The following is a 13,968-nucleotide window of genomic DNA, read 5'->3' as shown; positions in this document are numbered from 1 at the left end:
AATTAATTATTTACATATGTAGAAACCCACTGGATCAATTTGTTTCTACATCCATGTCTCGTCTAACAACAAGTTTGGAAAAGGTACGAACCTGCATGTCATAGATGAGGCTTTCGACCTGTACAGGCCGTTTTGGGATGATATCCTTCGATGTTGGAATGCTCATTCGGAGAATCAGGGAAAAGTGTTGTTTCTTAAGTACAAGGACTTGAAAGAGGATATTTTTTATTTTCAATATCACAGGAAGTCCCCAATCAAAATTCTTTCATCCATCAACTATAATTATTGCATACGTTATGTCATTAATTTTAATTTTCCAACAAAAGTAACATAAGAATATTAGATGAAACAAAATACGAATTGAAAACTGTGCGTATCTCATTTTTTTATAGATTTAATACAATTTATCTCCCCGTGATATTAAAAATAAGTAATCATCTCTCTATGGAAAAAAAAATAAAAATTTCTCTCTTTATATTTTTTAAAAAAAGAAGTAATTTACCTATCTATGTAAAGAGGTAAGTTACTTAATTTTGAAAAATACAAAAGAGTAAATTGTTATATTTTTAAAGACACATGAAAATAAATTAATTTTTTAAAGAAAAATAATTTATTAATTTACAATGTCATAAAACAGAATATTCCTTCCATTTTTCCATTTTGGGTGGCATTTGGAAAGAAAATGAAATCCACACAAATTAAAATATTTCAATAAGAACAGAAACTGTAATCGAAAAGTAAAATTAATGCAATAATCTCGAGAGTGGAGATCATATCCTTCAGCAGCTGACATTTTCTGAGTCAGATTTTGAAGATTAAACCAGAGCCCTTAAACTTGCTCTCCATGATGTTCTTGACGCGTTCGACCATTTCAGGACTCAGATAATTCACCCAATCTCCGACTTCTCCCTTCCTAAAAAATGAACTGTTCTTCATTAATCCAAGAACATTTCCGCTCTTGTTCACCTCCAAATTCTTAAGATTTTCAAAGCTACATAGCCTGGAGATTTGTTCTACCACACCTTGTTTTTCTTCCTCCGGCGAAAAAGGGGACCCGATAAATTCGGCAATCTTCTTTATATTGGAGAAGATATCCTCTTTTAGATCCTCATACTTTATAAACAACACTCTCTCAGGATTCTTCAAGTGGGCATTCCAGTATCCAAGCATATGGTCCCAGAAGGGCCCGTAGGGATGAATTCCCTGGCAAAACATGTCGAAAGCCTCATCCAGTTCAAGCGGGACTGCATCTTTTGCAAACTTGTTCTCGAGCAAGAAATGGCGGTGTGAGATGAATACATCCAGCGGGTTTCTACATACATAGATAATTCTACAGCCAGCTTCACGGATGGAGTCAGGAAGGATTTCGAGGGGAATGTGCGTTGACAAAATTCTTGGGTCGAGAATCTGTTCAGGATCAAGATTTTCTTGCCCCCAGTAAAGATCGAATTCCAAAGCCGGCACAACCTTGTGAGGATTGGAAGTAAGTAGAGGACTTTGATCAATAGGGATAGCGTTGCGGTTGGCTATGGAAAACGTGAGGGCCTTCAACCAGGTGGTTCCTGATTTGGGCATGGTCAACAGTATTACATCTGTGCCTTTTGCTTTGAAGTACTTTTGAGCAGAGAGTATCGGTCGGAATAACAGTTCCAGCAACCAAAAGCCCTCGTACTTAACAAGACGTTGCCCGTCCCAATTGGTCTGTCTTTCGAGTGTTTGCAGCAACTCCTGGAATTCATCCTTTGCGCTGTTATCAACTTCAGCGGAAGAACATTCTTTTTTCTCCATTTGGACGACCAATACTCGTCTGTATTAGCGAGAAACCTCTGATTTCTGTCTACAGCATAATTTTATAGATGTATTTGTCCGAAGGGTTAATGATTATAATGTTCTCTAAGTTGGGATCCGTCTTTTAATTCTTAGTCATAACGGGAAAAGTTGGTTTAATTATTTATTTATTATCAAAAAAAGAAAAAATTTAAAAATAATATTTTTTTAAATATGTTAACATGATTATGAGAGTCGTGATTAGCCACCAAAATATATATTTTTTTTTCAATTTAAGCCCCAAGTCGTGGACCGCAAGGCAACTTTGTTTTTTTTTTAAATAATAGTCGATTTGTGGATGCTACGTTGTGGTTGGCATCCACGATTTTTTTTTTAATTTATAATTTAAATAATTTAGTAATTAGAATTATTAATAACAAAAATATCTATATTACATTAAAATTAATAATTATAAATTTAAACATTATAATTACAACCAATTTATTAAAATATTTTCAAATAAAATAAAAGTTTAATTTAAAAAGAATTAATAGACAATTGATGTTGAATATAAGTAATTATAGTTTAAAAATTAATTTATTATTTAAAAAATTATCTAATAGTTTTTTTAAAAAATAATTTTTACTTTTTATAGTTTGTGTTCAAATATTAATATAGTTTTAGATCAAATAATAATTTAATTTGAAAATAGTAAAAAAAAATCCTAGAAATTATCTAAAATAAAATAATTATAATTTTAGATCTATTTTATTGTATATATTAAAATAATTTTTCTAACATTTTTATTTTCGTAAAAAGAAAAACAAATCTTATAGATTGTGGTCGAAGTTGGCAAAATATTTTTTTTCTCTTAATGGTACCAAAAAATAGATTTTTCATATCTTTTATCGTACCATTAAACAGAATTTTTGAAGTTAAAATTACGTGAGCTAATAGGAATTAACGACCGTTAACGGTCATGTGCCGCTGCTGTTAACTTATGACCAAAAAGACATATTTTTATATTTTATAATAAAAAAACGAATCACTACACTTATGATACCAAATCAATAATGATCTACCAAAAAACCATTTAGCCCATTATTTTATGACAGCCGTTTGGAATCCATCTTCTAATTTCTTATACTAATAAGTCAAGGGGGAAAGTGCCATGCCAGGGATGTGCAATGGCCTACCATAAAATAATCTTATCAATAATGCATTTATCCGTCCAATGATGTCAAGGTGCATAGTTGTTCGGATAATTATAGTTTTGGTCCTTATATATTACTATTATTTTATTTTCAGTCCCCAAACATATGAATGTTCTATTTTAGTCCTTTAATTTTTAAAGTATTAACAATTTCGATCCTTAAGCCTAATTAATTACTATTTTCTCGTTTCAAAGAAATCATATAGTGCAACTATCTTTTTTCAAAGCTCATGTTCTGGCTCAACATGCTTTCAAAAATAAAATTATGCCTTCATAAATTCATATATTAAAAAAAATTGATATTATCTACAATATTAATGACTATGACTAAAAATCATGGTAATTGATTACTATTAACTATGGTTAAACAAAGATGATGAAGAAAAACTAGTTTTTACACCACGAAAAAATTATTTGTCATGACTAAAAGCCATAGTCAAAACATTTGTCATGGTTTCTAGCCAAGGCAAATGTTTTAGCCACCATCGCAAGAACTACGGCCAACAACCGTTACGTGACCGTGGTCAATAAATATTTGCTACGGCTATTTGTTATTAACCATGACAATTAACCGCAGTTAAATGTTATAATTTTTCTAGTGATACTTTTCTTTGATCACCTTGTTCTCGGAGTATTCCAAGTCCTCGATTTACGGGCTTTCTCTAACCACACTACTCGGGAATACTGAGTACTTGGAATACCCAGGAACAAGGCGGTCAAAGAAAAGTACAAATTTATTGAGGCTCAATTTTATATTCGAAAGCATGTTGGGCCTGATCATGAGCATAGAGAAAGGATAGTTGGACTATATGTTTTATTTGAAAGGGCAAAATAGTCATTAATTAGGCCTAAGGACTGACAATGTTAATATTTTAAAAGTTGAAGGACTAAAATAGAACTTCAATATATTTAAGGATTGAAAACAAAATAGTGACAATATAGAGGATCAAAACTATAATTATCCCGACTAATTTCAAAAAGTTTAATCTAAGACTAGCTCATTACTGTTCATAATCGATTTTAGAATGGTCATGAATTTTTAAATGGGCCCCAATTGAGATCATTTATAAACCCTGATCCAGCCCATGAATCGGGCCAGTTAAGGACAAGGACTAGGTTAGGCTTGAATGTGCCTATTTTATTTTTATATTTTGTGAAATTGAGGTTTACTTTTGAATAATTATGATTATATTATGAAATAAAATCAATAATAAATTAAATCACATAAAATTATAACTAAAAAGAATAATAGTTAACACTATATAATGAACTTAAATAATAAATTGATGAACAAGCTTAAGGTAATAAACTTAGATGATAATAAATTAAAATAGAACCTAAATTAAACTTTGAAAAAAATAAACAAAGAGTATTAATGAATTAAAGTACTAAAAATTTAGAATTAGAACAATAAAGATAATGATTTTTAGTTCAAAAATAAAAAAAAAATTTACTAAAATAGTCAATTTAGAAGAATAAAATAAAATTGATAGGTCATGCATTATTGTTGTAAATAAAATGATCCAACAGGCCCGGCTCAAGACCAGGTTAAGTCATGTATTTATTTATTCATTTTCTCTCTTTTGTGTCAAAGCTATGTATTATTATTCCCATAATATGCATTTCAACGAACAATTGACATTTTTCGTTAATTATTTATCGTTGGGATCAAAATTAAGACAAATCGAAAAATATTGTACTGAAACTAATATTTTTATAATAAATGAAATCAAAATTGAACAAGACCTAACATATACGACTACAATTGAGATTTTCCCTAAATTATGAATATCTGGATTACTGCATTATTGAATTTTACTCTAGCAACAGAAATTGCAATTATGTACTTAAACTGCAACATTTAGATACTAATAAAATGAGAAAAATGCAAGCAACTTTCTTGTGATATTGCAAATGAGCAAATTACTCGCTAATAAAAAATAAATAGCGATTTACCTCCCTATATTTTTTAAAATACAACAATTTACCCCCCTCCCCCATGATTTTTAAAATGAAGCAATTTACCTCCGTGTATAAGGAGGTAAATTATTTTATTTTAAAAAAGTATAGGGGGTAAATTGCTATGTTTTTTTTCATAGAGAGGTAATATTCTCATTTTCAATATCACAGGGGGATAAATTGCGATTCACCCCTAATAAAACTATAAACTTGAAATCCATATAAAATTCCATATTTGTTTATAAATTCATTATATTTTCTTCAGAATATTGGTAGCTGCCTTAGATCAGGTTTATAACTTTAAGGTCATGGGTTCAAATCTCACCAATATGTGAGATGCTATTCTATTTTAATAGTAGATATTGATTAAATATAATTATATGATATTTGTATAAATACAGAAGGAGCATTCGTGGTTGAAATGGAGAAAAAGAAGGTCCCTTGGCAGGCCGAAGAAGACTCGCCAAGCTCCTATTGTGCCGAGGTTGAAGGCTCAGAGCTCTGCCTTGTTGTTTCTTGTGAAGCCGACCTCGGTAGCAAATCCGAAAATGAAATTTCCTTCCCAATCTCTACTTAGTACTCAATTTCAGAATTAATATTAATAGTGTCGTATTTAAATCACATTAGACTTAGTAAAATGAATAATTTATTTATTAAAAAAGTATTTTAATTTATTAAATTAATTTACTTTAAAAAAATTATTTCTGCTTCCCCTACTCTATCGTCATGCCCACCCTCAATTATGTAAATATAAGTATGTCAAATTATATACACATTTATATATTTATATTGTATAATATATACACATATATGTATGATTTATTAATTTTAATAAAATTTATTTATACATAAACATAAAAAAAATAAATGTTTTAATTTTAAGAATTTAAAATAATTCATAAAAATAGTTTTTAAATTTAAATTTGTAACCTAGTAACTAATTTTTATTAATATATTAATTAAAAAATTTAACATTTCAATTATTAAGATGTCTAATTTTATATAAAGATTCAGTAAAATAAATTAATCAAATAGTCATATTATTCATTCCTTAACCTTGGCACCCCCTCTACCTTGTGTTAATTACACAAACACCCTAAGGGCATTCGTCTTATTGAAAAAGTAAATTAAAATTTGATTGGGTCAACAGGGGCATTTTTTAATTTTAAAGGCTATCAGGGGTGATTTTTGTAATTTTTGAAAAAAGCAGGAATAGTTTCTATAAAATGACAATAAATGAGAGGTGTAAATGTAATTATCCCTAATATTAATGGTATTGTGAAAAATAGTTCATTCTTCAAAAAAATGAACAAGTTGGAAACGGGACCAATTATTTGACTCCTGCCATGGCTGAGCGCATCAAAAAGCTCATGGTCAGCAAGTTCGAGGGCTTGAAACAAAAAAATAAAATAAAATAAAAGATGAGCATTTATGCAACTAATCAGTTATTTGTGTTTGTTTTCTCAATTGATGAATTTTTCTGTTTGTGTTAGAACCTATTGGTATTGTTCATGAAAAATACACTTTCTGAGAAGATCAAAATGGTCGATGCATGTTGAAAACTTTTGATCCATTATGAGTACTGATTTTATGTAACATGTAAGTGTAAATTTTATTAGTATTAAATTATTCGAATTATTGAAAACTCTAATATCAGTTATAGATGTGCAATATTGAAAAATAAATTTAAAGTATTATAATAAGGGTAAAGAAATCGAAAATTAAGTTTTAGAAATATAAAAAGAATGTTTTAGAAAATATATAAATACATAAAAATATAAAAAGAATGTTTTAAAAATAATCATAAATTTAAAAAAATAAAATAAATATTTTATAAGATATATATTTAAATATAAGAACTAACCCTCCACCCCCTCCCCCGCCCGCCGGGGAATTTATTTAAAAAATGCAGGAAAAAAAAATTTAGAAAAGTAAGGTTCTTTGGAAAGATTTAGAAAATTAAGTGGCACCACGGTTACTCACCGCGGTGACATAGAGAAATTTTTTTTTTTAAAATAAAAATTGTGGCACCGCGGTGAGTAACTGCGGTGCCACTTAATTTTCTAAATCTTTTCAAAGAACCTTACTTTTCTAACTTTTTTTTTCCTGCATTTTTTAAATAAATTCCCCCCGCCTGCCCCCCCTCCCTGTAGCCACCAAGAAAGAGGCGAAGACAATGCCACAGTGCTCGGGCGTCGCCCCATTCTATGGGGGAGGCGGAGGGGACCTATGGGGGTGGGGGGGGTGGGGTAGGGAGGTAGGATTTTTTTTTTAAAAAAAATATTTTATAATTAAATATACTGAAACATATATTTTTTTATCAAGTCAATGCTTAGTTAGCGAAATATCGTTAAAACATACACAATTTGCAAAGTTTTCAATTTAAAAAATTCTAGATTTGTCCACTTCAATAAATTTCGACCACTTTTTAAAATTCGATGGTCGGTAGCAATTATCTAAAAAATTTTAATTTTAGGTTATTGATTGTCACCTCTATTTACCATCTTTTTTTTGTCACTTACCGTAAAAAAAAATGTAATGTAACCTATATATATAAAGTGAAAAGGGTGTAATTGCAATAAGCATTAATCCCAAATTATAGTCATGGCACTAAAAATAAATTATTATTTACTACAATTTTAATCAAAAGGTATTTAACTTGTAGATGAGATCATTTGAAAATGGTTTGTCCTCTATTCCAATCTAGCATACGTGAGACGACGGTCACCCTTCACCACGACAATTAGCCACACAAGAAAAGTTATAACATAAACATAGTAAATAAAATCATTATAAATTTATTTTTCTAGGAACAATAGTTTCGACATATCAACAACATCTCATTTTAAATAAACTCTTGTTTTTGCACTACCAACATTAATAATGCATCCTGTAGTAGAGATAGTAACACCAATAGAAGTCTATGGTAAAACAGAAACAACTATTTCACCTGCTTGTACTTTTTTTTTTTTTTTTATGTAAAATGCAATTTACCTCCATGATATGTGAAATGAGCAAAAAAAAAAGCACCTTGTGAAAAAAAAATTAGCAAATAACACCTGTGTTTTAAAAATGAAACAAATTACTGAGAAGAATAATTTATTCTTTTTCTTTTACACGGATTTTTTGCTTATTTCTCACGTGAGGTGCCGATAAATTTTGTCTCCCCTTTTCAGATCTTGAACGTTAAACCGGAGTTTCCGAACTTGCTATCCATGAGCTTTTTGATGCGTTCAACCATGGCAGGAGTCAAATAATTGGTCCAATCTCCAACTTGTCCCTTCCTGAAGAAAGTACTGTTTTCCACAATACCTTTAAGATTACCTGTCTTGTTCACAGCCAAATTGCTGAGACTTTCAAAGCTGCATAGCCCTGAGATTTGATCTATCAGGCCTTGCTCTTCTTCCTCCTGTGAAAAAGGGAACCCCATAAATTCAGCAATCTTCTTCACCTGAGACGTGATATCCTCTTTCAGGTCTTCGTACTTTATAAACAACACTTTTCGTGGATTCTCCAAATGAGCGTTCCAATATCCAAGCATATGATCCCAGAAGGGACCACATGGATGAATTCCCTGGCAAAACATATTGAAAGCCTCATCTATGTCAAGTGGATCTGCTTCTTTTTCGATCTTGTTTTCAAGAAAGAAAAGACGATGCGAAACGAACTGGTCCAATGGGTTTCTGCAGATGTAAATAATTCTACAGTCACTTTCATGGATGGAATCAGGGAGGATTTCGAAAGGCATGTGAGTTGCGAAAATTCTCGGACATGGAATGTTCTCAAGATTAGGATTTTCTTGCTCCCAATAGACATCGAACTCTAGGAAAGGCACAAGCATGTGAGGAGTGGAAGTGAGTAGAGGAGTTTGATCAATGGGAAAAACATTTCGATTGGCAATGGAAAACGTTAGGGCTTTCAACCAGGTGGTTCCTGATTTAGGCATGGTTGACAGTATTACATCCGTGGCTTTTGCTCTGAAGTTGTTATGAGCTGATAAACTCGGTCGGAACAACAGTTGCAGCAACCAAAAGCCCTTGTATTTGACAAGGCCTTGGCCATCCCAATTCATCCGGTGTTCAAGTGTTTGAAGCAACTCCTGAAACTCATCCTTTGAACTATCGTCGACAACTTCTGCACAAGAGCATTTCGGGTCTTCTTTTCTCTCCATTAGAGTGGTGGAATCACAATGTCCAAGAAGGGTTGCGTTCCTGGCAAGATATGTCGAGTGGGACTGGATCAGCAAGCATTACTTGGCAAAACATGTGACAGTGTGATGATCGCAACTAAGGGTGGCAACGAGTCGACCATTTTTGTCGAGCTTGACTCTGTAATTTTGAGTTCGAGCTCGAGCCGATGAGCTGAGAGAAACAATTGAGAAGAAAGAATCCAACAATAAGAATTAAACAAATCATAGTGCCCCTAAATCGGACTAAACAAGAATTAAACAAATCAATGTGCCCCTGAATCTGATTAGTATGATAATAGAACTTTAATCTTACATATAAACTGCTACAACAGTCATGAACTTTCACAACTTTCACCCTTTCTTCAACTTGTTTTGGTTATAGAAAATAGAAGATATTAAAACCACACCCAAACGCAAGAAAAAGAAGAATAAGTAAAGTGCAACAAAAAAAGAAGAATTACCTATCGTACTCGTCGCCGTCCTCGTTGCCGACTTTCCGTCCTTGTTGCCGTGAATTTGTTTCTAAGAGATTGCTTTAGGGAAGAAATGAAAGAGGAGAAAGAATGGAGATATAATGAGAAAGAGAGAAAGGAAAAGGAAGAAGAAACCAGAAAAAGAGACAGAGAAAAATGGGTTTTTAACTTTTTGTTGTATTATTATTGTTATTATTATTATTATTTTAGATCATTCGATCAAATCATCAAATTTTTAGATAGATATAGTTGAAATCAATATATGCTCACAATTTGCAAAATTTATATATTTATAAATGTTAGTACAACATTGATGTAATTAACCATCATCTTACATTGTTGAACAACATGGGTTAGTCGGGCCATCAAAATTCATATCAAACCATTCGATATGATCAAATTTATAAAAAAATACATTTGGTAAAGTTTTAGACTTATTGGATATATGGATGTCGAGATATCGTACCCAAAATATAAGAGTAATCATTCAAGACGTTGCATCGTTGAATCAGGCCATGTGATTTTAAATCATACCGTCTGATATGATCTAATGGACACAGTCTTGTATATATTTAAATTTCATATGAATCGTGTGCTTGAATTTTAAAATATCGTAATTAAACTTTGTAATTTTATTATATATATAATATATTTAATCTCATCTGCCATCCCCAATCTCTATGTTGGATCTGTCTTCTAATTCTTAGTCATAACAAGACCACGGGAACAGTTGGTTTAATTATTTATTTATTATAAACAAAAAGTTAAAAAATAATTTTTTTTTTAAATATGTTAACATAATTGTGATGAGTCATGGTTAGCCACCATAAATATATATTTCTTTAAATTTAAGCCGCGATGCATCCACAACTCGAGGCAAAATATTTCTTTTTAAAATAGTGGTCGGTTCGTGGATGCTACCTTGTGGTTGGGGTGAAGTGCCAAGGTTATTTATTTTTTTATTGTAAAAAAAATTATATTATTTTCTATTTATTGTAAAAAAAATTTCTATTGGTTGGGGTGAATCACGACTTGGAATCACGACTTGTACTATTTTCTTTTTCTTTTTAATTTTATTTAATTAAATTTTGTTTAAATTAATTATATAAAATTAATTTTTAATAACATATTAAAGTCAAAAAATCATAATATTAAAATTATATTAATTTAAAAAATTACAATTAAGTGTACAAATGTAATAGTGTATATTTTTGTACAATTGTAAAAAAATCAATGAAATATACAATTATTCTTGCCAACCCAGTACCGGCACATCTGATTGTGTTGAACAATTTCTTTGTTGGGCTTGTTGTCTTACACGCGTTTGCGCCCAATTCATCTCGTTGTGAATACGTGTTGTTTGATTTCAACCAGGGCGCGAAGATATGCGAATAGTAGTATCGTCGACCAACTCAAATTCCGGTACATCCCAATAATTTTCGGAATGCAGAGGTTCAAATGACTTAGAATATGTATTCTTATAAGCCACTATATCATAATAATATTTCACCATTGATGCATCATTAATCATGTATGCAGCACATACCTTTTGAGCATGACTGCAAGGACTACCAAATTGAGTCCACTTGCCGCAAGAATATTCTCGGTTCGTAATTTTGACAACATCGGTATTGACTCCATATCCACTGTGGCGTCTTGTAACAATCGAGGCGGACTGTTGGAACTGATGGTATTTGGTAATGGTATGCTCAATAGACTTTTGATACCAACGTGTGAACATCTTATGTGCAAAATCCGTCCATAGTTGGTTGTTAGCCAACATTACAGAACTTCTTAGCAGCACCATATGGTGCTACTTGAAATTGTCAGCACACGTTCACCAAAACAGTACGGGGAACTGTCCAGGTGATAAGAGAAATACTAGATTAGATGCTGATAACTCTGCAATTATAATGATTTTATAGCAATTTAATCTTCCTTTTTAAGCCAAAATATTCCTAATTGTGTGATTTTATTGCATATTCAGCAAAAAGGAAGATTACAAGGACGTTTCTGCAAAATTGACAAAGTGCGCCCACGCTTAATGGAGTAGTCAACTCGGGATAAGGATAAGCACGAACGATTTCCCCAAGCGATAAAGGAATCAAGTGTTTAGATTTAGAAAGGATTCTTTTAAACTTATCTTTTGTAATCTATTTACCTTTTTAGAGTTTATCATGTATCTATCCCCCCACTACGTCTAGATTCGTAGGGGACTTTTATTATAAATAGGGGGGATCTCTTCATTAGAAGACGTTCAGTTTTTATGTTAGAACTATATAGAATTCTCTGTTCATCTCTTCTCTTTAATTTTATTCTACTACCGGAATTAATGGAATTCCACTTTCTAGTGTGTTCTTCTATTAATATGTCCGGCTAAATTCCTAATTTTCTGGTTAAGGTATGGTGATTGCTTGATTCCCATTATGTTGTGAGATCTAATCTGCGTTCTACACTTGTCAAACAAATATTCATGTTATTCTCTGTGCTTTAATTACAAACGTCTGATTTATGAATGATTCGGCCGGTTGTTCATTATCAAGAAGGTTTGCTTAGCTAATTGAACTTTATAAATCCGTGTAATTGTTTATTTAGTTCAATACTTAGTGACAACGTAGCATGATTAGTTATGTCACAGTATTTAATTATGTTATGGGGAATGCATGATCTAGTTTAAACGAATTGTCCTCGTAGGAGTTTGTTGATTAGAATCAGGCCTTCCTAATTCTTAATGCTGTTAATAGATTAAATCTTGTGGACGTTCCCAAGATTGTCTGTTAATTAGAGATCTAGCCAACGGTCGTACCTTGGCTAACGAAAAGGTAAGGAAAGGTGAGGTTGTTAGGTCGTACCAACAACCATAACTGGTTTATTTGTCCATACATGTGTTATTCTTGCATTAATGATCAACTCACGAGAATCAAGCATGATCCTAGCCTTAACCAGAAAATCTCTCTCTCATATTTTTATCAGGTATTTTTAATTATTTGGCTTTTGATCACATCTTTTTATCAACATCCTTCCCCCATTATTTTCCATTTTTCTAAAAGAAATTAACTTAAAACCAATCTCTGTGGATCGACCCTACTCCCACTTTCACAAGTGTAGTAGGAATTATTTTTGGTGACTTCGACACTCATCAGATGCAGGCGGATCAGGTAACTTATTTTTAATATTATACGTATATTTATATCGTGAATTAAATGTGTATTAATTTTCATCTTTTTATTTATTATAGTTCATCTGGCAGTTGTATGACATGAACTCGGATGTCATTATGGCTTACGCCGCTAATTTGAACCCTCAATTGTGGAGGTCATCATGTCCATTTATATTCTACGCAATAGTTGAAATGCATCATCCCGAACGGGTTCTTCACCAATTCGGGATGAGGCAAAATATTCCAAAAGCGATGGATACCCGGGATATGAGCCTCCATCAGATCTCCCAAAAAATCACACGGCTATAGATTGGTACCTGCAACACATAGAATATATCACTAGATGGCAAAGACGATATGACACGGTTGTACAGAGGCAACCTATTTCCAATAGAAGAGAAACAGAACGAGGCTATTGGGAATGGTACTACAACATAACAAGAATTTTGTATCGTCATCTACTGATAGACATGTTGAAAGCGGGTACCAACCTGGAGAAGCACCTATATTGCAAGTTGTGGTATGTTGGTATATAGTATTACATATTTTATTTTAGATTTTCTTTTACAACACAAGGCTCATTATTTTTCTACAATTTTCAGGCAAATAAGGTGAATGCCCTTAAAACTTTATTGCGTGCCTCAACCGCCTCAAGATTATTACATGCTCAACCGCCTCAAGTTGATTGGTTTCAATCGACTCCATATATGTCAAACCAAACACAAGATTATTTTTCACAAGTACATCTTGACCTTGGTCTTGGTATTAATCAACCATATGCACAAGGATACAATACTTCACCAATTTGATTTCCATCGTTTAGTGCATATTGTGACAATGTGGAGTCTAGTTCCGCAACAATATCAAGTTAGTTCGGTGGTGACGAAAATGAGGCACAAAATGAGCCAGTGTAAAATATGGGCGAGGAAATAAGAAGATCTCGGCATCAACGCCACAGACGCAATTGTGGAACGGGTGGATATTTTTTGCATTTGTAATTGTATACTTCATTGTATTTTTTACAATTGTACAAAAAAAATACACTATTACATTTGTACCCTTAATTGTAAATTTTTAAATTAATACAATTTTAACATTATAATTTTTTGGACTTTAATATGTTGTTAAAAATTAATTATATATAATTAAATTATACAAAATTTAATTAAACGAATTAAAAAAAAATGGCCAAGTCGTGACCTTAAAT

The 13,968-nt window shown here is 31.8% G+C and overlaps 2 protein-coding genes across 2 annotated transcripts; both read right to left on the bottom strand.

Annotated features, from left to right (window-relative positions):
- Positions 632-1,897, bottom strand: LOC105155986 (cytosolic sulfotransferase 15). Its single transcript, XM_011071990.2, has one exon. It carries the CDS (start codon positions 1,786-1,788, stop codon positions 802-804), a length of 987 nt encoding a protein of 328 aa, XP_011070292.1. The 5' UTR covers positions 1,789-1,897; the 3' UTR covers positions 632-801.
- Positions 7,951-9,750, bottom strand: LOC105155977 (cytosolic sulfotransferase 15-like). The gene is made up of 2 exons (XM_020696467.1): positions 9,590-9,750; positions 7,951-9,300 (listed from the first exon to the last, which is right to left on the bottom strand). The coding sequence occupies exon 2, from the start codon at positions 9,108-9,110 to the stop codon at positions 8,112-8,114; it is 999 nt and encodes a 332-aa protein (XP_020552126.1). The 5' UTR covers positions 9,111-9,300; positions 9,590-9,750; the 3' UTR covers positions 7,951-8,111.

This window comes from Sesamum indicum, linkage group LG1, assembly GCF_000512975.1.
Source record: "Sesamum indicum cultivar Zhongzhi No. 13 linkage group LG1, S_indicum_v1.0, whole genome shotgun sequence".
NCBI classification, from domain to species: Eukaryota; Viridiplantae; Streptophyta; class Magnoliopsida; order Lamiales; family Pedaliaceae; genus Sesamum; species Sesamum indicum.
Note: the sequence above shows the minus strand (reverse complement) of the source record. Positions and strands in the feature narration are given on the sequence as shown.